General features: G+C 39.0%; 1 protein-coding gene across 4 annotated transcripts in view; it reads left to right on the top strand.

Moving 5' to 3' along the window:
• The window catches only part of Slc39a12 (solute carrier family 39 member 12), a 104,103-nt gene that overhangs the window by 3,629 nt on the left and 74,354 nt on the right, over window positions 1–26,120 (top strand). For 3 of the 4 annotated variants that reach the window (XM_021156381.1, XM_029469894.1, XM_029469888.1), the window contains exons 3-6: window positions 9,595–9,876; window positions 13,680–13,887; window positions 18,768–18,937; window positions 21,288–21,462. In XM_021156381.1, the coding sequence (XP_021012040.1) occupies window positions 9,595–9,876; window positions 13,680–13,887; window positions 18,768–18,937; window positions 21,288–21,462 (835 nt within the window). Of the gene's footprint in view, window positions 1–283; window positions 615–9,594; window positions 9,877–13,679; window positions 13,888–18,767; window positions 18,938–21,287; window positions 21,463–26,120 lie in introns of those variants that run through there. The other variant, XM_021156383.2, reaches the window with a different exon arrangement.

Below are 26,120 nucleotides of genomic sequence, written 5' to 3' on the forward strand. Positions count from 1 at the left end.
TTTTTTTTTTTTTTTTTTTGTAATGGTGTTGCAGCTCACTCTGGGTCCTGGGCCAGGCATTGGCTGCAGACATGGAAAGTGCACCCTCATTTAACCATTTAACTGATTAGTGCAGGCATAGTTTCCTGCCCACTGTGAGGTAGGAAGTTTCCTGGTCTTTGGGGTTATAAGTGGCATGCAGATCCCCTGTTGTTGCAAATTGGCCCAGGCACCCAATTAGTGAGTCATTTCAAACATGTTGAAAGTCTTGAAGTCTTTATTTTCCCTTTTCTACCACAGGAAACCCTCTGGTTGTAAATTTGTCCTGCATGAAGCCTCCCATTCACCCCCAACGCAACTCAAGCTCAAGAGTGGACATGTGCTTCTGGACCAATCTTTCAGCGTGGATGATCCTACTGTCCCACTCCCTCAGCCTCGTTTCCTCTACTGAGACCAGCAAAACCCTCACTCAGAATAACAGCAGAGCTGGGAGCCAAGGCCTGCTAGAAGTTCTGAGGGTCCTCTCTGCTGGTGACCACTGGTCCCTCAACCATCCACAAAGCCTCATCAAAATTCTGTTGGAGAGGACTGGGTGTCCACAGAGAACAGATTGGACACAAGGAGACTGCAAGCTGGTTAGTGAAATAAAGTGGGGTCGGGTACTAAGAATTGCTCCAAAGGGAACAGTGGATCACATAGAGATGGCTTTATCACAACGAAATGACATGCAAGGTTCATATGCAAGCTAGAAGTTCAGCCTGGCACAATAATGTCCCAAATCTTCCTTAAAACAAACCATTCACAAGGGATTTTTTTTTTCCAATTAGGAAAAAGTGTTTAAGCTTTCTAGAGCCTCTGTGCTTCTTTAGGGGCACTGGCTTGCTGATGAATGCTTGGCCCTTCCTTCCTTCTGCTTTTCTGAGATCCTTTTATTTTTGCCCTGCAATGACCATGGATGATATTAGACAGAGGCTTTTGATCTTCTGTGAGACAATCCCAGCATTCTGATATTTGCCTGACATTCAGTTCCTGAACGTGCACTCCTAGGTGTCAGTTAGTGTTTTTTAAAGTCTGTGTGGTCCCGAGTTAGTGCCTTGACAATCACTAGCAGTGAGCAATCAGAGCTTCAGGAGAGAAGTGCTGCATTTAGAGTTGAAACTGTTCCCATGCTTCCCAAGACCTATTCCACAGCCTTCCCTACAGCTTTCCTCCTCCTGACCTAACAAGCAAACCCTACCCTGTCTTCTCACCAGAACCAGTTGTGCAGCTCACATACAGTTACTGCATAAAGGCTTCCTCCTTCCCAGGCTGAATCTTGATTTGCCTAGGATGGTTGTGTTGTTGTTGCTCATGATCAGTTTCCCTTCTCTCTCTGTCTCTCCCTTCCTTACCCTTCCTTTCCTTTCCTTTCCCTTCCTTCCCCTTCCTTCCCCTCCCTCTCCCTCCCTCCCTCTCCCCCTCCTCCTCCCTCTCTCTGCCCCTCTATCTTTATTGATTCTTTGTGAATTTCTCATCATGGACCCCAATCCCACTCATCTCCTTGTCCCTTTAAACCCACCCTCCTCCCTTGTAACTATCCCCAGATTGCTTTAGCATAAAACTGGGGGGACTACTAATCCCAGGGTTTGGTTGTTGTAGGAGGAGGTCCATCAGGTTCCATTGTGGATGTTTGAAGTCCCTGGAGGAGGTCCATCAAGTATCACTATGGAAGAGAACCCAGGTCTTAAAATAACTGCCCACAAAATCCCTCTTTGTCACCCCATCCCGATCAATGAGTTTTTAAAGGAAAAACTTGTAGATATATAGATAAGTTGAAAGCACGTATAAGCAAACCAGAAGTGCATGTCTGCTTCAAAAGCCAATCTGGATTGTCTTTCTCAGTCCCACAGAGATCTGGGCTGAGGATGGGGTGAGGGTGTGCATTTCCTGGCCAAATGTTTTTTGGTTTTGTCCTTCTTGTAATAAAAAGGGTCTTGCACAGATAGAATGCTTTCTCTGCTCTCTGTGAATGATAAATAATGCGATAATTATTAAAACACCCAATGGTTCCCAGAGGAGATGTGTTATAATAAGCAGCTCTTCTGTGATGACATTAATAGATATAGATAGTAACAACAGACATCCCACTGGAAATAACCAGGAGTCAGATCTTATTAATTTCCGCTGAGAATCTGCTTCAGGGCCATGGTCTCATTTAATGATATGAAGTGCCTTATTAAGGCTGCTTAAATATTGGTTTTACTGGGTGAACATAAACAGGCAAGACTGTTCTCCATGTTTGGAGCTGAAGAAGAGGGAAGGGGTATTTTATCTTATTTTTAGTGACATTATAAGGGTTTGGCTGTTTGGCTTCCTCTTGAATTATATCTGTCCCAGGGCTTGGAAATGCTCAGTCTAAGAGTGCAGTATCTTAGGGCTGCTCATTCTCTTTCTCTAGGAAACTGAAGAAAAGGGAAACTGATAGGAGAGGGTTTGACTGTCCTGAATATTCCTTTTGTATGACACCTAAGAAACATTTTCTTGTCCTTCATGAAGAGCCAGTGGAGGAAAGGTCATCCAGTTGCAGCAGCATTCGGGTTCTGGCACCAAACCTCAGGGTTTGGCTTTGTTGTTGAGTCTCTTCATTAATTTAAGACATATTCTTGACAGGTCATGCTCATGTTGGATATTCTGTGGGAAACCGGGAGAGCAAGGGGTGGGTTTGTATCTCTCAGTATTTGGGGAAAGAAAGACTGAGGTGGTGTCATTGAATTTCTGATGAGGAAAAAAAGGTAAAGTGGAATTAGAAAAATCAGTATGAGGTATCCGAAAACATGGGGAATTTAAAAATAAAGCCATTCAAGTTGTAGTTTTTTAAAATGAACAGTTTGGTCCTGATTCTCTCTCTCTCTCTCTCTCTCTCTCTCTCTCTCTCTCTCTCTCTCTCTCTCTCTAAGAATAAGTGGAATGTTTTCTGTTTTTTATTTCTGGTAATTGATCTTGGGCTTTATGCATGATAGAAAAGAACTCTGGCAATTGCTCTGTGTTCCCAGCCCCTGGATAGAGTTTTAATGGACTCATGTCATGATTAAGTGAAGAGCCAGCCTGCCTCCATCTTAGGCTTAAAGGCTATTTTATAGTAAAGACAAACTAGGCTCTAGGCTCATTCCTGTTCACCTCTGCTTCTCAAGGACTGTGCTCTGCCACACCTGTAACTTTAACTACAAATGGTTCTATACTGCCCATTCCAGGAAACAGGAACCATGTCTTTGTTTGTTTCAAAACGTGGTATCTTGCAACCCTACCTTTGTTTCAGGAAGGACTGACATGTTAGGCTTATTTTTCTGCTCCTGTAATCCTATTTTGTCCACCAAGTCTCTCATTTGGAAACTCTCTACCCTGAGCTCTATGAAAGCCTTGTCTTCCTCATATCCAAGGCTGACCTCTCAAATTCCTCCTTAGTAGGAGGCAGCCCTGGTATATGAATAACAACAACAAACATAAACAAAAAACAAAAAACAAAAATACCTTGTTCTAATCAGTTGCTTGCATTCCACGGTGATTTGGGTCATTGATTTTTTTTTCTCCTTCCATATTTGGGATTAACATAAATAACCCCTATGGAATTAACCCACTCATACTGGGAGTTAGGACTCTGCATAGCTTCCAGGAGGGGAAATACCTCTAGTTAGGAAACTTCTAGTCATTGGGGCATATTGAACCTCTTCTTCCCATCTTTAATCAAAGGAAATGGGTCTCTTCTAGTATAACTCTATAGGATCATGTCGAGACAGATGCATATGCTGGTACGTGGAGCTCACAATGCCTTCAGTCCATAATTGTCCTTATTCTCCAAGGCAATGTATGCTCCTTTTTCAGGGACTCTGAAACAATGACATTTCTTAGAAACCCATCTCCAGACATTCCCTTCTTCATCTGTCTTAGATGCTTAGGATTTTAACTGAAAATTTCAGATCCTTTCAAGGCCATGGTCACTGTTTAAGGAGCAGATTTTAGCCCACAATTGCCCCATTCCCAACTCACTTGCTGTAAGTTTCATATATCTGACTGATTTATATGAGCTCACTTACATAGGACTATTATTTCTGTGAGCCAGAAAAGCCACAGTCGTAGTGCATTCCTTCCATCACCCATCACCCTTTAAGGCCTTATGGCCAGAAAATGAAGTGATACAATTTCTATTTGAAAAAGATACCTTGTAAAGCTTTTAGGTATTTGAAAGAAGGTAGTATATTTACTAGTACCTCTAAAGCAAACTTTAAACATTGGAGGACTCTAAACTTGCAAAGTTTTCTTGCAGATAGCAACTGTCTTTCTTTTTAAAAAAAGATTTGTTTTTCTCATCTGTATGGGTATTTTGCCTGAATGTATGTCTGTGCACTACATGTATGTAATGCCCACAGATGCTGGATGAGGATTTAAGGTCCCTTTGGGACTGGAGTTGCAGACAGTTGTGAACTGGCACACGATGCTGGGCATCCATCCAAACATTCTTCTGGAAGAGCAGCCAGTGGTTTTAAATGTTGAGATAACTCTCCAGCTGAAAAGCTTTCCTGTTTATCAACATATATCCTTTGTGCAAAGTAGGTTTCATAAGAATATTTTTATTTAAATATAACACATACCTTGACTATATTTCCTACCAGTAGCCTCTCCTATCTAGCCTAGCTTCATCCACTACCCATTTTCTCTTTTCCACAGATGCCCCTTCCACTTTCATGTCATTTGTACATACATACATACATACATACATACATACATACATACATACATACCAAAAAGAAAGAGATAGCTGATAGATAGATAGGTAAATATAGATAGATAGATAGATAGATAGATAGATAGATAGATAGATAGATAGATAGATGCAACAAGATGGAAACATTATACTTATCAGTTCTGAACCTGTCTTATTTCACTGTTTTTCTGCTGTGGATGTAGACAGATCTCATGCTGCTCTTTGTGGCTGCAGTTATTATTTAGTGTACGCAAAGCTGAATTATATATTAGAAGGAGGTAATTTGACTTAACTTTAGGGAGTGATGGACAATTGCCATTAAGATCTGGGTAGATCAGTTAGCCTTTAAAGTGAGCCCTTGCTTGGAGTTTAAGTAATTGCCCCCCCCCAAGTGCATTTCCTTATAGAATCTTTAAAAATGAATTCTCTGAATCTGTGTTTGTTTCTTCCCTATGAATCCTACACTGCCACCTGACAAAATCTAAAGGGACACTGGCGGACTTAGTCTTGAATGAAGCTTTTCTTCTGTAACAAAGAATATTTTACCAGAGTGTGTAGCCTTGAATAGATTTTGATTTTTATGAGATGGCAACATTTGCAAAATTTTGTTAAACATCCTCTTCCATATGCAACTGTGACAACTGTTGAAGACTTCATTCCTAAAGTTAAATTGAGTGGTGGTGAACTGCAGGTTTTCGGTCCTCTTCTCACCATCACCAGTCCTAGTTGTCTAGAGGAAAAATTATTATTTTCTTCTTTTTAAAGCTTCCTATAGCTTTCAAGGCATTGGCCTCTGTAGCTTCTCTAAGATTTAATTATAAAAACTATAATGGTTTAACGTGTTTGATTCAGAGTTATATTTTATTTCATCAAGCATCCAGAGATTCAGGAAAAAGCTTTGTGACTCCTGTTTAGTGAGACTAAGTCTTGTCACACAAAACAAAACACTTCAAGAACTGTCTTGAACTTTTTAAAGTCAGAATGAAGCTAACTTTATCTTCCTTGTCATATTCTTTAAGCTAACCTATCCTACAGTACCTGTCCGAGCAGTTATGACTTATGTTCTATTCTCTGATACGCCATGGTATGTACCCTGTATTAAACATTGGGGTGGAATCAGGAATGAATAGGAGTCTCAGAGACACCATAGCATATGCACAGGGGACATTGTGCACTCCTTTATGTCTGCTGACATGACAACATGTGATTGACATGGTGGCCTCATGAGCTTCCTTGACCCAGTGTCTCTGGCAACATTTTAATCAGGGCAACAACCTTCCCCTGAAATGCTCAATCATACTTCTCCACCATCTTATTTTCATTACTGACATTAGACCCTTACCAATCCTCTTTCCGTTTTCAGCTCACCTATCTTCCGGTTGCAGGAAATATTACAAATGAGAACCTGCACATTCCCAAGCTTGTGCCTCTGCTCTGGTGGCCTGTCTGGCTATGCAATGGGAGGCAATTGCTGACCTGTTTTTATCTCATGGAGACTCTGACTCAGAACTCCATAGTCTCTCCACCCAACTTACTAGGTTCCCACTGGCGGGTCACTACCACACCATTCCCATGCTTCAAATCCCACACTGCCTTTGTGGGGTACCTCATGCAAGCCCATGCTTTGCTGCCCTACCTCTCTTGAACCTGGACAAGCCTCCATGTGAAGGAAAACACAACACAAACTTAGTTCAGAAACAATGGTAACTCATTCATTGGGCACAACAGCTAAAATCCTAATCATGTAAGCCTTATTAAACCTAAATCCTCCTCTGGTGAATCCTGACAGATTCACCATTGAAACCAGAGATGCTATCTATCCCTGTCCAAAAAGACCTAATTCTCTCCTGTCCCCTCTCTTCCTCTCTTCAACCAAGAAGTCCTGCCTAATCGCCTAGTGATTTATTCCTTTATTCCTTAGGGAATTGGTTCACAAGAAGTCACCTTAGTATGACTCAATCCTTATCTGAAGACCCTCCCAGGAAAGCGAAATTAGCATCAACATACAAATAGCACCAGGGCCATCCAGTACATCTTCCTACCAAAATAGGAAGGACAGAAAATGATTTGTTGAAGAATTTAATGTTTACATAGCTAACCACTACTAGCTATGGGTCTTTAATCAAGTAACTTAGCATCTTTTAGATTTCATTATAAGTTATACTATGGGCCAACATTTTTCATAAGAGAAAAATTATACATATTTGATTCAGTTCAATATCCTTGCATGTTCAATACAAATTTATCTGCTATCTCATTAAATATTAAATAATGGAGTGATTGGTATTCCAAATGCCTTACATCATGTGGCTATTTTTAGAGGATTATTAAAGAGATTGAGAATTTTTTTCCATTAAAAATAGCAGAATGGAAGTTCCACCATCAAAAAATTACTATGTGCAAGGCAGAGTCAAATATACCTGTCTCTGTCTGTGAGTTGGAAGCCACCCAAAATTATATTTTCTAGCAGTAGCTAGATTACATTTTGAAGAGCACCTGAGTGTGTGATGTGCTCAACATGGTGTTGTGCAGAGCACTGTCAGTAAATCATAAGTAGCATTATGTGTAGTGTGGGCTTCACAAGATTATTTAGTACATAGAATGGTCTTATCATGGTAGTGTCAACCCAGTTACTGCTTGTGTCTTGGTTTCAGCTCCATCCATCATCAGTTCCCAATTCATACACTCTCTGTAGGATGGGGCCTACTTACAGAAAGCAAAAGGTTTGTTGTGGCTTCAGAGTGGAGTTTGTGTGACCTCTGTATGTGCCCAGAAGTTGATTTGAAAAGCACGAGGTCTACAGTGTATGTGGCTTCAGGAAGAACACCTTCATGCTTTGCTTTGAAGATGGATATCTGCAGTTTCTTACTAATGTGTACTGTGTGCACCAGATATTACCCAGCATGTCACATAGCAGCCATGTTATTAGAACCTCCAAGATAACATATTAAAAGACCCTTGGTAATTATCTCCACAGTGGGGTGAACCTCCCTGAAATTTGAGACAGACATCACCCAATGCTTCAGCCTGAGGTTGTAGCTTGGCAGAAGAGCTGCTACTAGATACTGAGAGAACTTCTTAACTTTCAATGAATAGGTATTTTTATTTCTTGAAAAAATTTTCAGCCAGAATCCCTGTCATTTTTTCACTGTCCAATGATGTTATGTTGAAGGTCTTACGTCATGTGACCATCTCAAATCAGAGAATTCACATTTCTCTGTGACTTGTGAAATAATGCATCAGAGTGAGTAGGAAATGTATACCAATTTAACAACAACAACAACAATGGATTATAGAGATGTGATAAGAGGAAAGATGGCTTCAGGGTAGTAAATTGTGAGAACTCACTAGGAAAATATACAAAAGACCCTAAATCATAGATGGTGGGGGGTGATTTGGTAAAGTCTATGTGAATTTACAGAATTATATCAGTTCCCTGGAATAAGAATGTTCTGTTCTTGGTACATAAAGGACACATTTCTCAATGGAAATTTAGTCTTTGCCTTTAGGAAGAAAGAGAGAGTGCAGAAACTGCTTTCATATTTACTGTTTCCCAGTTGCCTTTAAACCAAAATTGTCTACATGCAAAAGAGATATATTTTAGGTATGGTTATGTTCTGATTCCCTTTGATGTAATCATTTGGCAGTTCTCCTAGGCAAGAATAGCAGAGGCCTGGGGAGGGGCAGTGTCACTGCATCTTTACAAGATGCTCAGTACTTGGTTCTGTGCCACATGCTGAGGGTTAGACCTGTCCTGGAAACCTGACAAAATAAACTCTTGTTCTTGGTAACAGACAAAATACAATGGTCAGGTCAACAGAAATTTTATAATATAGTGCTGTGAAAAAAAATGCAATGCTAGAGATGTCTGTCCAACACAGTAGCTATAGCTACAAGTGACTGTTGAATAAATATTTATTGAATAAATAATAAATACCAAAAATATTGATATGTGTGACTTGTTTGACAGAAATATCCTGACAAATGTACACTAGATTTCAAAGAGTTGACCTACAAAAAGAGCATAGATTATCTCATTAGTCATTCTTAGACTTTTCAATTACATGCTTAAATAATTTTATCTTAAATATGTAAAAAATTTGTAAAGTATTAAAATACATATCACCTGTTTATTTTCACTTTTAAAACATTGCCATCAAGAAAATTTGAAAGTCATGTGTATTTTGCATGCTATTTTTTTATAGAACAACATTGTGAGGTACAATATAGATTGAGAGCCTTGGGGAAGGCCTCTGTAAAGAGTAACATTTGTTTGTTTGTTTGTTTGTTTGTTTGTTTGTTTGTGACAGGGTTGCTCTGTGTAACCATCCTGGCTGTCCTGGAAGTTGCTTTGTAGATCAGGGTGGCTTCAAACTCAACAGAAATCTTCCTGCCTCTGCCTTCTGAGTGCTGGGATTAAAGTTGTGCACCATCACATCTGGCTAAGAGTGACATTTAAGACCTGAAAAAAATGATAGCAAGGAGGAGGCCTGCAAGACTGTGGAAAGATCTTGATGGGACTTCAAAGAAACAAAACCACAAGACCAGAAGTTTAGAGAGAAAGGATAAGATGAGTCAGAAGAGAAAGTATAGAGTCAGACAGAAGATGCAATGTGCAATGGGACATCATTTCAAAAGCCAAGGAATTGGCTGGGTTTATACAAAGGACAAAGCCCCTTTTACAGGAAGGGTCCCCAGGAGGAAATGGTGATCAGACAAAAGTCTCACCATGACTCACTCTCTCATGGATGTAGCTGCAGGAACTAACTGCTATACCCTGTACTCACAAGGCATAAGAATTTGATATCTTGTGTGGAATAATTCAGTCTTGTATAAAGCTTGACTTTGTCTTCTTTCCTTCTTACCTTCCCCTATAGTGTTTGGAAGCAGATGCACTGTTACTCACAGCTGGGGGAAATTTGGAGGATGAGCTAAGAGAGGAGGTGGTCCAGAGAGTTTCTCTCCTTCTCCTCTACTACATAATTCATCAGGAGGAGATCTGTTCTTCCAAGCTCAACATGAGCAGCAGAGAATATGAGTTTTACCTGCACAGTCTACTCGGCCTTAGGCAGGATGAAGACTCCTATTTCCTTTCAGAGAAGGAGACTGATGACATCTTGGCTTTCACCAGGAAGTACTTTGGCACTTCCAGTAGCCAGGTAAGACGTGAGGAACAGCTGAGCTGTAGGCTTGTTCATAGTTTTGCCACTTACTCCTAGGACATGGATGAACTTCTAAGAGAGATATGTACTTCCGGTTTAACTCTAGGATAGTGACATAATCCAAAAGTCCAAGTGGAAATGGAATGATTAATGGCAGATGACTTTTAGTCAGAAGCTGGGTGGGTGGGTGGGTAGGCAGGGCAGGTGACAGGACAGCTCTCATCTCCTGAATAACTGTGACTCAAATTTTGATCCACATCCAAGAGATGAACTACAGTGGTGAAAGACCACATGTCCATTTGTCGTGGCTTCTGGTCAAAGAAGAAGGCAGAAACAGTTTAAGAGATGATTTATCATTAGTGATTTCACTGATGAAATCACTTGTAAAAGTATTATTTGCAATACTTAACACCAAACAGCAGCTAACCTGCTGCTTAGCCTTGTGTGTCCGGGCTCCTTCTCATCTACCCCTAGCCCTTACTCTCAGGACATGGGTACCTGCTTTCATTACTATTCTAGAAATGCTTGCCTTTCAAGCATACTTTCTGATGTACAATGGGAAGTTTCAGCAAACAAAGGTATCTGAATGCAATGTTTTTGTTATTATTATTATTACTATTATTATTATTCTCATTATATGGAGTTGAGGATATGCCTCAGCAGGTAACATGCTGGAAGCATGAGCACAGGCACTTGTATTTGGGTCTCTAGTACCTATGTAAAAACTGGCGGTTACAATTACTCCTGCAATCATCAGGTTGGAGGGGAAAAGGCAGTTATTTGGGACTTGTGGTCAGTCAGTCTAGTCAAAATGGCAACCTTCAGGTTTATTGACAGACAATGTCTCAAAAAATAAAGGTAGAAGATAATTATTAACATTGACTTCTGGCTTCTACATGGTCACACTCAGGACATGTACACATTTACACACATGCCTATACCACACAAACACACACACACAAACACACACACACACACTGTCGTCATTGTTGTCGTCGTCATCATCATCATCATCATTGATACTGGGGATTGAACCCAGGGCTTTATGCTTACTAGGCAAGCACTCTGCCACTGAGCTACACCCTCTGCTTCATAAATCTTGAGTCAGAGTTCCAGAAGAGTTCTTTGAGGACCCATACCACAATTTGAAGGGGGTATGAACATTATTTATGAAACAATGGTTGCAAATCTTTATTATCTTTTGAATTATTCATTGATTTGTAAAAACAAGCTTTGCCACAGAACCTCTGGGTCCCTTTGTCTGCGTAGAATGGGTCTCTGGTCGCAGGTGGGCAGAGAGTCGGCGAATGACAGACAGACCAACACGAGAGATTGTGTAGAATCTGAATGTAATTTGCAAATTGAGCATCAAACTTTTTATACAGAAGAAAATAGGGAAGTTAGGAGGAAAAGTCTCTGTTAGTCTGTTCTGGCTCAACAACCAACAAACACCCTTTATATATATTACAAATGTACTTAATTTCTCTTTTTACTTGGTATACAAGGAAAAACATATTTACTATGCACCTTGCAAAGATCTTATGACACCTCCAATCCTGTGAATATTAATCTTTGGCCTAGTTGATCCTGTTCCAATGTTAGAAAAAGGTTCCTTGATGGAATTCAATTTTTAGCTTGAACACCTCCTTAGGTGTTCCTAACTGTAACATCTTCATTGTGATTTCTCTATGATGTTAAATTGGCTCAAATTACCTACTAGGATTTTAGACATCCTGCCCCCTTACTGCCTTTTGATGCAGATTAAATAGAAATGAAAATCCAGTACTTAAAGCAAAATGGTGGGTAGGAGTGGGTTTCTACTTATGCTGCCCACATAGTCAGTGGTCAGTCTTTGTGGTATTTGTAAGATCAAACATCTATAGAGAATAAAATAACAGGACACAGAAAACTACTTTTTTTTCCCATCCAGTTAACAAGAAGTAAACTACTGTCATGCACCTTTCTTTGCTTTAGGACAGTGATCTCCTAAAGATACCAATGTATTTATATGACTTCTAGATGGTTTCTGTAGTCTATTTAACCACAATGACTTAGGTAGTCAGTCAGTCCAGCCTTTGCAGAAGGCTGGTGACATCTCTCTGCAGACTGATGCTTTGTTCTACACAGCATAGGAGTTACATACTAGCCTATCCCTTGCAGTCCCAGCTTTTAAAATGCACAGGACTTGACTTCCACAGGTCACACCCCTAGGAGCCATTTTAGATGGTCCTCAACCAACTTCTAGAAGTGGTTTTACATGTTAGTGTCCTCATCCAGACACACTTCACCCAATTCCTTCACTATCACTTCCATAAGTAACTTCATTTCATTGTCTTCAATCAATATCCCCAAGTGCTGAAGCCTTTGAGGTTCTGTTGCTTTCTACCTCATCCTAGCCCTGTCTCTTCTGGAAGATAAGTATTGATTGTACTGTAAGGTCTTCTTGGGTCAAAAAAAAAATGGCTGGAGATTCTACCCTTAAAAGAACCTTGTGACTATAACATTCATTTATACAGCCTATGAAAAATTTACATCGCCGTGAGGGTCATGCTGTTATGTCTCAACTTGTTCCTTTCTCTCATAGTACTTTCAAGTATTATCAATGTGGTCACATTTCTGGGAATGAAGCCCAGAGTAGAACACTTGCTCAGCTTGCATGAGTTCCTAATTTCCACCTCCAGATTTCCACTACAGCTATGAGTAGATGCCTGTCAAACTCACTACTAGACCTCAGAGAGATTAACTCAATAGGCTTCTATTCATTCTTCAAAGTCACAAGAAGTGAATGTTGACTTAATAACACATGCTTGTGTCCTCTTTGGATGAGCAACTCACTCCAGTTCATTTGTGCCATAGGACATGACACATAGCGGGTATTTTATTTTAATAAGTAAAAGAGATCAATAATAGTATTTATGGTAAAATTCTGCCTTGTCAGATAAGTATAATTTAATCAGGAAAATTGAATACACACACAAGAATGCCACTTGTCCTATGTTCCATAGGAATTCAAAGAATGCAGATGCTGTGTTAGAGTGGACTACTCACTGTAGTGAATACACAGTGAACTTGCGCTCAAGGGAGATGTAGAAGTAAAGGTTGTGTCTCAGTTACTTTGCTATTACTATGACAAGATACTTTGATGAGATGGATTTAAGGATGTATAAATTTATTTTTGGCTCATAGTTAAAGTACAGCCCATCAAGACAGCGACATCAAGGCAGTAGGGGCATGAAACACTTAGTCACTCAGTCCCACATCCAATAGGAAGACAGCAATGAATACTTGTATCAGCCTGTGTTGTCCTTTTTATACAGCCTAGAATCCCAGTCCTAGGGAGTGACACCACCTACATTGGATGGCACTTTCTACCTCAGGTGACCTTATTGAGATACTCTCCCATGGACATGCTTAGAAACACTTCTCCCAGGTGATGGTAAACTTCATTAAGTTGACAATTAAGATTAATCATTGCAGGTCCTAGTGTGTGCATCAGTGCTAGGATGCATCTAGCCTACAAGAATCCTTGAATCTGGAAGAAAATTCATCAAGGGAAAGGATGCAAGCTATAAGAGTGGGCATGCACTTCAGAAAGTATATCTTTAAGACAATCATAAGGAAGGGTAGATACCTGAGATGTAGGAGGGTGGGATTAGATTTGAAAACGTCCCATATTTCCCAAATCCAGCTTCCCCTTAGGTAGTAGAGTGATGACATCATGCCTACAAATCAATCTTCTTTTAGATATGCCACTCCTCAACGGAACTACAGAAGTTAACATGTCCTTCTTGTTGTTGTAGTGTATGGAAACTAAGATTCTGCAGAGGGAATCTGGCATTCAGGGCAGCAATGGTGCTGATGAAAAGACACTTCCTCAGCTGGCCGCAACCATCATCGCTCTGTCACTCCAAGGAGTTTGTCTGGGGAGAAAAGCCTTGCCTTCTCCAGATGATTTTACAGAGTATATTTTCAGTTTCCTGAATAGTACCAATACCCTCCACCTATCTGGTAAGATTGTTTTTCACAAATTTCATTCCCAAGTCACATCTGTCTGATTAATTGTGCCAGAAAACAAAGGCTTGAGTATTTTGTTGATGGAATTTATCCAGGTCTGTTTTAAGCATTGTCTTATCTTGGCATGCAATAAGAGAGCACAGATGTTCTTTTAGGGCAGAAGTTTATCAGTTGATGAATCATACACATGAACTTGGCCCATTTTTGTAGGGATCCAAATTATGGATATGGAATCAAACGGGCAGATTTAAAAACCTGTCTTTGAGAACTAACTAAACTCTTCCCTATTTTGCACATAACATTGGACCTGAGATGGCAGATCGGTATGGAATGATAAAAATGTTATTCAAAATGGCCTAAGAGGGTCTGTAGCAACTTGCATGTAATTATAAATGTAAGCCATTTCTCTCTCAGCAGAGGTAACTTGTATGTTATTCATCTACTTCTGTTGGGAACAGGTTCTCATGCTTCACCTGAATTCTCCTCCCAAAGCCTAGCTTCCAGATCTGAGGGCCCCTGCCCTCAGCTGGCTTCGATTGATAATAAAGAATTGCTGTGCAGCCAATGCCTGGGCAGGGAGATGGGGTAGGACTTTTAGATTTATCAGGTAAGGGATTAAGTGACAGGGAAAGAAGAAGAAAATAACATGATGGGAAAGCAGAGATGAAGCTTCAAGGTCCAATGGCGTGTAAGAATCCAGAAAAGTAGCCCTAGGGGCCACTTTCCTGATTTGGTCTGGGGTAGCAGAGATGAAATACAGATTTTAGAAGATGTTAACTCAGGAATATTGGAGGGAAGTGCTTGCTCACCATGAGGAGGTTTAGAAGTACCCAGCCATTGAGCTACTCAAGGCATACCAAAATTGGTGTGTGTGTGTGTGTGTGTGTGTGTGTGTGTGTGTGTGCGCGCGCGTGTGTATGTATTTCTTTCTTTCATGAATCTGGAGAGCTCTTGGGTGGGTGCAGCATGTGTGCTTTGCCTCGAGTCAAAGTGGTTTAACTAATTCAGCACTACATATTTCATTTCTGATAAAATCATTTGGAGGCTCCAAGATGAAATGTGCTGCCAAGAAGGAAATCTGAATATTGATTTTGTATGTTCTTTGCATTTAATAAGGAAAATGACTTGAAAGCTAAGTATCAGAAATGAATTGAAAGTTTCAATATCTGAATGTAAGTGTCTGAAGGCAGATTTTCTTTTTAATCTCATTACCAATACCAGGCCTAAAGTAATCACTTCTCAGAACTGTAGAATGCTGGACCACATTTTCCTGAGTTTTAAAATTACACATATATATTTTTTAATGAATCTGAATCAGGGTCCAGATAAGATCCACAAAATGAACTAGGAAGATGGTTAAAGTGCTTGCTGTGCAAACATGAGAAGCTAAGTTGAGCTTCCTACATCTAAATAACGCCAGACATGGTAGAGATAGGTGATGCCAGTGTTCCTATGGCAAGACAGGCAGAGAGAGAAGACTCCATCAGAAGCTCATGGGCCAGGTAGCCTGACATACATAGTAGGATCAAGAGTCTGTGTCTCAAGCAAGGTGAAGTGGTGACAATGTAGACTTCCACATGCATGTCATGCACATGTGCGCCTATTCTCATGCAGATACACATGCACACACATAGACAAATTACATTTAAAATCTGCAAAATGTAAAATGTTGCTAGGTTTCTCATTTCCTTGTAAGTGGCATATGCATCTACCCCCATTTTATCTATTTTATTGTGAATTATTTTGTTGGGAGAGTAACGGGGTGCTTGCCCGTGGATTGCTGGTTGCATTCCGAATTAACATGAACACTCACACTATCCACTTCCTGTATGTTGGTGGCTGTGTGTGGAAATTTGATTCATTTTCAGTTATTTATTGAAGAGTACATCTGATGCTCCCATCAGAGGACTGGTAATATTTGCTTATCTTTTGTACAAGGTTCACAATCTTCTGGTAATTGTCTACAGTGATTGCATGAAGCTTATATAAAAGGATGATCTAATTCTCTATTCTGGCCTTCTCTCTTCTCTCTAGTCCTTTTGATCTATATCCATTGGAAGAATTCAGAAAAGAAACACACAGTATATAAGAGATGCATGGTACATTTTAGAGTAGAGGAAGGCACATCATCACATGATGACAGTAGATCAAGGGCCCTGTAGATCACCCACAGTGCTTGGGTAGGAATGCCATTTGTAACACATTATACATTGTATCCAATAATATATCTCAACTTCACATACCTATATATGTGTTTCTGTAGAGTGTATGTATATGTGAGTTTTATAGATTAAGTTTATAATTTGCATCATGAAAACTGTTGTTTTTGCATTGGTTTCCTAAAGAGTTTCACAAATACACACACAGACACACACACACACAGACACACACACACACAGACACACACATTTGTATCATATTGAAACAGTATTGTCTCCTTCCAATTCCTGCAATTTTCTTTGTCCTCTCATCTGCCTGCTTTGTTTAATAATTGCAATATAATATTCAAGAATAATAATTCAAGAATTATTGTATCCAATAATATTTTCAACTTCACATACCTATATATGTGTTTCTGTAGAGTGTATGTATATGTGACTTTTATAGATTAAGTTTATAATTTGCATAATGAAAACTGCTGTTTTTGCATTGGTTTCCTAAATAGTTTCACAAATACACACACATTTGTATCATATTGAAACAGTATTGTCTCCTTCCAATTCCTCCAATTTTCTTGTCCTCTCATCTGCCTGCTTTGTTTAATAATTGCAATATAATATTCAAGAATATGGTAGGTGACTGGTCTTCCTGTCATTCTGAGTTTGAAAAAAAAAGCTGTAATATTTATCATTAAATTTATTTATATTTACAAATATATTTATAGAGTCTCTTACATTAACCCAAAATTTCTGAAGCTCTTCACTTATAGTAAACTTGAACAAACAAAATTTTACCCCAAAGAAAGTTCAGGTCATTTCAGCCTAAAGAATTTCATTCCAGGCCTGGAAACATGCTCAGTGTTGTATATGGGACTTGCTGCTCTTTCATAAGTCTGGAATTCTGTTCTCAGCATCCATGTCAGAAGACTTGCAACTTGCTTGAAACTTCAGCTCCAGACAGCTCACTGCCCTCTTCTGGCCTCTATATGCAACTGCACACACATACACATACATATACTCATACTCATACTCCTATACACATACATGTATATAAACAAAACTAAACACACTTTTTTTATAAAAGAAAATGTAATTCTATATATCTTGTACTATATGTCCATTACCAAAGAAATTTCTCATTCCCTATTTACTTGGATTTTATTTTTCCCAATTTATTTTGAGGGGTTGTTTTGTTGGGTATAAAACCATTAACAACTGTTTCTTTCCATTCTATGAATACATCATCCTGTTACTTTTTATCTATTTATTAAATTTTGGCCTTTATTGTATGGATGGGAAGTCAGCCATCACCTGTTTTATATATTTGAATCACGTTATCTTGTTTCTTTCAAAACTTTATCTTAGATTTTAAACATTTGATTATAATGTATGCGGGCATAGATGTTTCCTTACTTAACCTCTTTGTGCTTGATAAGCTTTCTGAGCATCTAATAAAGATTTTATAACACACCTGCTTTCTTTACCATTGTTTTCATCAGTTTTTTTTATTAGCCTTTGACCTGTCTGTCTGTGGCTGCCAATATATATCTGTTGATAATAACTGTTGTTTTCTAGGTTTCTGAAATTCATTCCAGTTCTTCCCCCTTTTTATTCTACAGGAATTTTTGTAATTGTTGTGTACTTTTTATAATTATTTTTCAGTTTCTCTCAACACTACAGAATATCTGCTGGAAATTTTATATAACTTTTATCTTCTTACTGAAAATTGGTTTTATCTAATTTATTGCCATGCTTCACTTTAGTTTTTAAAATATGGTTTTGTTTAGTTCCTTAAACATACTATTGCTAGCTGCCTTGGGGACTTTGGGTATGAAATTCTATGTCTAGGAATACTCTGAGATGTAACCATTGATTGCTGTTTTTCCTGAACACAGGTCACATTTTCCAAATTATATAGAAAGCTGGTAATATTTTTATTGTTATTTAAAATTGGTCATTTACAATAAAATTATTTGGTAATTTTAATAATACTGTTTAGGAAAATTATATTTAACTTAAAAGTAATGCCATATTAAAATGGCTATATTACTTAATTGTTCTCTGTATTAATGGTTTTAATAGCAAAGAGATGAATGAAGAGTACAATATATTTGTACCGTCAACAGCAGAATTAATAATAAGATCTAGTGCACCTCTATAATCTGCTTACTTTCACCTATTCTCTTTTTTTTGCATATACATCAAAAAGGAAAGCATTTTGATTGATTTATATACATTAAAGAACTATACAATCTCTTGATAATGTAAGAGAGTAAATTTCATGAAGACCAGGCCACAGTTCACAAGTAAAGATTAGAGGAAATCTGCCTAGAGTTTGTTCTCTGCTTCTACCACTTGGGAACCAGGAATCAAAGTGAATCATAAAGTCTGGTAGCAAATGCCTTTACCCTTGAGCCATTTCCTTTCTCCTTCATCAGGAAATATATGTCCACTGGCTGCCCACTTTTATTATGTCCTGGGTATAACATTGCAGGATTATTCTTAAAAGACTAATCACCTAAGTTTGGCCAAGGTCTTTTGAGGGAAATAGCACCCCTGGGAAGAGCAAACATCCTTTTGTTGTTCCACTTCAACCTTTTTCAGTAGAGCCAGTTTATCCTGTAAACACTTTATGCTGTGACCATGGAAGTTGTGACTACTCTCAATGTGACCTGTCTATTCTATGTGACACCAGATTTTATATGAAATTTTTAGAAATAGAGCAACTTCTGAACATGCTCACGACCAGAAGGACCTGTGCCAAAGAGGATACCCTCCATCAATACCAAAGGAAACAAAACACCGCGGAACACAGTTTGAGAGACCCCAAGACATCTACAGCAATGGACAAAGAGTCTGATGATCATTCTCCTTCCTGGGATCAGGTATTTCCATTTTATTTTATGTTATCATTCTCAATTGCTGAAGGAAGTTCTATCAAAAATTTAAAAAAGCCTGATGAAGGTAATGTGCATTTTTCTCAAAGTATTCCATCTTTGTGGTGTGATTATGGTTTTCTTTTTCTGTAAGTGGATTTCTACAGGCATAGAAATAGGGCAAAAATATTTAGGGTTTCTCTTAGGTCCATACTACATATATGAGTAAGTAATTTAGAAAAGATACACTAAGCATTTAATATGGGCTAGTGCTATCTTGGCATGAGGAATGCCACATTGGTCAAAGATAGACCTTGGCTGTAAGAATCATGCAAATCAGTAGAGGATTTAATAATTACATATGTAACAACAGTGATAAGCAGATACTTTAAATCTAATGAAGATTAGGAAGAGATTCCTTTGTGTGCTGAGTAACAGAAGCATATTTGTTTAATAGACTGGTTCTTTTAAATGGTTCTGCAGATGAAACCTAGGCTACATAAGTATACTATCATTGAACTACACCCTTAGCTCTTTTAAAATTTTTTTCTTGACATGTGTATGCATGAATGTTTGTGTATGCACATGTGTACAATGTATGTACAGATCAGAAGGGGTAGTAGTAGAGTCTTCCTGATTGTTGCCTTATATATTGAGTTAAGCTCTCTCACTTGAATTCAGGGCTCACCAATTCTGCTAGTGTAGCAAGGGGGCTTGATCTGGCAGTCCCTTCTCTGTACTTGTAGTATACCAAGGGTACATGTGGGTTTCCAGACCTGCCCAGATTTTGTGTGGGTTCCAGGAATCCAAACTCTGACTCTCACACTTACATGGCAATTATTTAACATGTTGGGCTATGTTCCCAACCCCCAATTTTTATATTGAGACAGAGTCTCACTAATTTCCCCAGTCTGGTCTGAATTCTTTATCCAGAAAGGCCTTGCACATGTAGTGCTCCTGCCTCTGTCCCTCCAGCAGCTGGGATCAAAGGTTTTGCTGCTCTTTGTACTGACCTTGCATGGTCAGCTCATGGGCAAAGCCATTCTTAAGACAGATATTTCACTGTGTCACATGAGAATCTTGAGAAATCCATTAGAAAACAAATTTCTTTAATCTCAAGAATCCTAGCATTGCTCAGATTTCTATAGTAGAATTTTTTCTGCACAGTTCATTAAAATGTTCAGAAGTTAATGTCCCCTGGTAATGGCTCACACTTATTGACTATTTATTATGCATTGGGAATATAGTTATATTATCACATTCATATGAAAACTATTATGTAAGACTACATTTTGTATTATTTCATCCTAGTGATAAGGCATAGAGGTAGTAATTGCTTAAATTTGTAGACACAGAATGTGCATATAGCTTGGTTAAAAACATATTCTTTATTCTTTGTTCTTTATTATATTATTATTTAGGAAATGTTGGTCAAGTAAGTAAGCACATACATATTTTAATAAGAAACACTATTGTGGAACATTTCACACACACACACACACACACACACACACACACACACACACACACACCTACCTTCTTTGAGGTTAGAGGACAACATGAAGGATTCAGTTCTTTCCTTCTATCACATGATCACATGGGTCTCAGCAATTGAACTGAGACCTTCAGCTTGGTGGTATGAACCTTTACTCAAGACTTTTTTAAGTTGCAATTTTCCGTGTATACAAGCCTACTTTTTACTTTTAAAATGCAAAAACAACCTTGGGCTGATTTTAGAGGCATGTTGCATTTATTTTAGGAGTTTTGTCTAAGTATACCTATACAACATGAAAGAACAAAACTATAGGTAAACAGGATAAAAATAAAGTCAGTCAGAAATAATTATTTTTGCTGTTATTTTTTATAGAATGTTAACAGAGACAGGCCACTCTAATATTTAATATTTATACAGCCTAGCTGACATAGCTAATTCCCTTCAAATTTAACCTTTCATTTCTTTTGAAAAACATGTTTCTGACTCAGCCCTGTGAAGTGAGATAGTACCAAAGCCACCAATTTCATTACCATGAGGTTCCTTTTTAGCATATAAAGTTGGCTTTGTACATACAAAGTTTCCCCAATTGAACACTGGGAGAAAACAAAAACATGGAAACTCCTGAGGGGTCACTGGTTAGAACACCATGCATTGTTGTAAATCAGTCTCTGCCAGAAAGAAAAGGTACATCCCAGGAATATGAAGTTATACTCAGAGTAAAAGAGAGGTACTATGGAGACCTTGCGAGAGATAGCAACGGGTTAAGGATGCAATGGTGGCAGTCCTGTGGAGCTCTGCCTCCTTGAGTGGTTCTTGTAGATGATTCAAGGCTGAGCTTTGTAACTCCATGTTTTCTTTGTACAGGCTTGCTTCTCTGGTAGGGAGTTGGTGGAGATATTTCTACAGAACAATAGCAGTCTGTCCATTTCTAAGGAGGACTTTAAGCAGCTAAGTCCAGGGATCATCCAGCAACTTCTCAGCTGCTCTTGTCAGATGCCCAAGGACCAGCAAGCAAAGCCCCCACCCACCACTCTGGAGAGTAAGTCTGGGTTCCTCACCCATGTGCACAATGCATGTCGTAATAGCAGGGAATTGGACATACCCACTGTGTAGCAGACACTATCCTAAGCATTATACATTTACCAACCTATTTCATCCTCCACATAGAGGAGGAATGATCACTGTCATTCCCATTTTAGAGATGAAGGAACACAGGTATGAATATGTTAAACCATGGGTTAAAAGTTACACATGTGTTAACATGATGGCATTGGAAGTCAAGCCAAGTCAAGAGTCTCTGATGCTTTTCAGTGAATTTTTGCTGTTACCTTTAAGATGAAGTTTGACTTTGTATCACAAGTGGGCCTTGAACTTGTGATCTTCCTGTTCTGTTCTCCCAAATATTAGGATAGTGGATATGTACCAACATGCGAGATGATTTTCAGAGAATATTTAATATTTTTAATATACTTTATATAAACTGATTCTGTCCTTCATGAAGCAACTTAAAATTCTATGATTAAGGAGTCTGGATCAGTCAGTAAAGCACATACTAGGCAAGCATGGGGACATGAACTGGGTTCTTAGCACGCAGGCACAAAAGCTGAGTGTAGTGGCATGCAGCTGTAATCTCAGTTCTGGGAAGTAGAGACAGGAGGATCCCAGGGGGTTGGAATACAGGCAGACTGATGAATTCTAGGTTCAGTGAGAGACCCTATTTGAAAAAGGAATCAAAACAAATAAAATATAGAGCAAAAATGAGGAAGGCACCCTGTACTGAGCCCAGTTTTCATATTCATGAATGCATGTGCATGCATATGCATGCACGAACACACACACACACACACACACACACACACACACAAATAGAGAGAGACAGAGACAGAGACAAAGATATTGACAGACAGAGATGGGAAGAAGTAGCATGTAAAAAAGAAAACATGTTTTTCAGTCTCAGGCAGTCCGATTCCAAGGAATTTGTTCTTCCAGTTTTGGGGCCTGGCTCTTTTCAACTCACTGTGAGGTGGGTGTACAGTGTTTTCAGTAATCCATACATTCCAGAACAGGTGAAAGCTGAGGACATATTGGGGAAAATAAGAGTACATGGGCTGGTTTGTGTTGGCGGTGCCCAGTCCAGGGAGATGACAGTCTTCGGCGAATGACTGGTAGGTCCTGAAAGCGAAGGTATCAATCATTACCCTCCTGCATCCCACTGAGTTCTTGTGGCAGAAAGCTTTCTCATTGACTTTATAGGGATCCTATGCATTTCAGATTAGAGAGTGAAAAAAGGTGTCTAACCCACTGGAACACTATACTTATGACTCCCGTCTCCTGAAAATGGTGGCCTAAAAATAGTCATGATGTACTAAAAATATACAGCCTGAAAGAACTGCCATTAAACTGGTAACCATATATAAAAGTATGTTGTGTCCATGTTAGACTGTATTGACTACCATTTAAAAGTTGAATTACCCAGCTATTCCACTCTAAGTTACAATGGATCCTTGAGTGGTAAGTAGTTCATCTGAAGATTTGATGTGAACAGAAACATGCTACATCTAAATACTTAAAACTGTATAGCTATTGGGAGGGAAGAAAGACTCCATGAAAGTGAAGAGTTCAGAAACTCGACATGTGTGCTCAGTGATGCCCACAAGCTGAGAATGGAAGGGTACCTCCGAGCACCCTTGAGTATGTCCACACTCATACCCTCTGGTACAGTACCTGGTACATACAAGCCCCTTACAGAAAAGCTAATTAAACTCAATATTTATGGAAAAAAAGAATGGGTTATGCTCTTTTTTGTAGACCTCTAGATTCTTCTAGGGAATTCTTTTAAAATATCCTATTAATAACGCACAGAAAACACCACTTTCAATTTCATTTCTAGGAAGGGAGAATAGGACAATGTTCAGATCAAATTTCAGCAAGTTCTGTCATGATGGGAAATAATTGAGACAGAAGCTGTTGCTAAGTCAACAGACACAGGTCAAGATACCATGATCCTTAGCCTGGGGCTAATGGCAAATCAGCAGAGTATTTTACAGTGCATCAGAGATTTTATCATTTCTGGGCTATTCCACCCACAAGAAAGTAGGCAAAATCTAATTCACAGAATCCTTAGAAGCTGCAAAATCATGAAACATTCATTTTCCTTCAGCATCACTTTGTAGCTGCCCACAGAACAAAGGGAATGTGAGACACTTTCAGACTCTGGCTTGTCTTGATAGTTTTTGACACTTTATGGTCTCCTACAGGTTCTACTAAAAAAAACCCCATTGCCCATGTTGAAATTCTAATAACTTTATGCATTTAGGTGAAAGCAATGCCATCCATGAATAAAGTCCAGCTGGGAATTGATGGGCTATAAAAACCCTCAAAGATGCTTTAATAACATGGGAGTTCTTGTGTCCTTAATAAATTAGAATGAAATGTAACAACTGTGTAGGTATATGAGCATCCCAGCCATCCTTAAAGTTGTTAAAATTAACTGTTGTAAAATATGCACATCATAAAACTTACCTTCATTTTTTGCTTTAGATGCAGAGGAAGGGAGCCAGGACGCTGTGAATTCTAAGCACATGCTGTACCACTGGCCTGGGCTTTTAACTCCTTAATTATTTTTGTTTGTATAGTTCAGCAGTGCTCTGTGTATGCACATAGCTATGGAACAGCTAACTTTTCATATTTCCAAACTACCAAGTCCAGCTCTTCATTTTCCCCTAGAGCATTATAGAGGGACTGCACAGTGAAAGTGAGAGCCAAGGCAGAGGAGGTGAGAAGAAGGACTGGCAGCTTCCTGCCCTTTTCTCAGGACATTACCAACAACCTTTATCCCTCTGAAGTGAGAGCTAGGAACCAACAAAGCAGCTCTTAAAATCTCTAGCTTCTTACATCATTAACATGGATCTGATATGAAGGGCAAACCTAGAAACATACAAGAGTGGTAGGAAAGGAGAATTACTTACTTAAAAACAATACTTGCAATTTGTTCTTTGGCAATTTCATACATGGATACACTGTATCTTGATTAGTTACCTCTAGGTCTCCTTTCCACTACCCTGAGCCCTCTAACAAACACATCTCCCAACTTCTTGCTCTCTTCTTTAAAAACAAACAAAACAAACAAACAACAAAACTCGGAATCCAATTAGTGTTGCCTTCATGTTAATGAGTGTGGAGCCATATAGCTGAACTTGGGAAATCTACCAGCAGCCACACCCCTTCAGAGAGATCACACCCCTCCACCAGCAGCCATTGACTTCCAATAGCTCTTGAGCTAGGAGTATATAGCTTCATGTTCCCCTCCCAAAGCATTCTTCTATTATAACACACTGTAAGAAAATATTTTCTCTGTGACAACATTTGAGGGGTTAGAGACATCTTGGCAGGTAAGAGTGTAGACAGCTCTTGTGGACCTCTGTTTGGTTCTGAGCATCCATGTCAAATAGCTTACAGCTGCCTACATAGGCACCTACATATTGCTCCACATAAACATAGACATTTTTATATGTCAAACAATGTTAATATCAAAGATGAGAGGAGAAAGACAACTGACCCAAAACATCATGGCCAAATGAATTAAAGGAAGCAATTAAGGCAAGCTAGTAAGCTTTAAAAAAAATTCATATATATGGGCTGCCTCTCCCTAAGATGGGGATTGGATAGGTCACCATTGGATTCAAGGAAGGCAAGGGATAGGGCATTTACAAATGGGCAATTTGATGGGCAAAATAGGCAGGGTTACAGGGCAGAAAATAAGTATAAACAAATTAGTCCCAATGGCCTCTTGAAACAAAGACATGATTTGCAATATGGTTATAATAACAGGAAGTCATAAGAAGGTGGCCATAACTGCCCTTTGAAACAAAGGGAGCATTGCAAGATGGTTATTAACCTTTTGAAACAAAGACTTGATCACCATTCTTGGAACAGGCAGTACATTATCATTTGTAGTTAAAGTTACAAGTGAGGTATAGCCCAATCACTGAGAAACATGTTTCATCACAAATAGTAATGAACCTAGTTTATCTTAAGTATAATAAAATGGCTTTTATTATTATTATTATTATTATTATTATTATTATTATTATTATTTTATTTTATTTTATTTGATATTTTCTTTATATACATTTCAAATTTCAAATGCTATCCCAAAAGTTCCCCGTACCCTACCCCCCAACCACCCTACCCACCCACTCCCAATTCTTGGCCTTGGCATTCACCTGTATCGAGGCATATAAAGTTTGCAAGACCAATGGGCCTCTCTTCCCAGTGATGGCCAAGTAGGCCATCTTCTCCTACATATGCAGCTAGAGACATGAGCTCTGGGCAGGTGGGGAGGGGTACTGGTTAGTTCATATTGTTGTTCCCCCCCTATAGGGTTGCAGACCCCTTTTGCTCCTTGGGTGTTTTCTCTAGATCCTCAGTTGGGGACCCTGTGATCCATCCAATAGCTGACTGTGAGCATCCACTTCTGTGTTTGCTAGGCCCCGGCACAGCCTCACAAGAAATAGCTATATCAGGGTCCTTTCAGCAAAATCTCTCTAGTGTATGCAATGGTGTCAGCGTTTGGAGGCTGATTATGGGATGGATCCCCAGTATGTCGTCTCAGCTCCAAACTTTGTCTCTGTAACTCCTTCCATGGGTGTTTTGTTCCCAATTCTAAGAAGGGGCAAAGTGTCCACACTTTGGTCT

Source organism: Mus caroli, chromosome 2 (assembly GCF_900094665.2).
Source record: "Mus caroli chromosome 2, CAROLI_EIJ_v1.1, whole genome shotgun sequence".
Taxonomy (NCBI): Eukaryota; Metazoa; Chordata; class Mammalia; order Rodentia; family Muridae; genus Mus; species Mus caroli.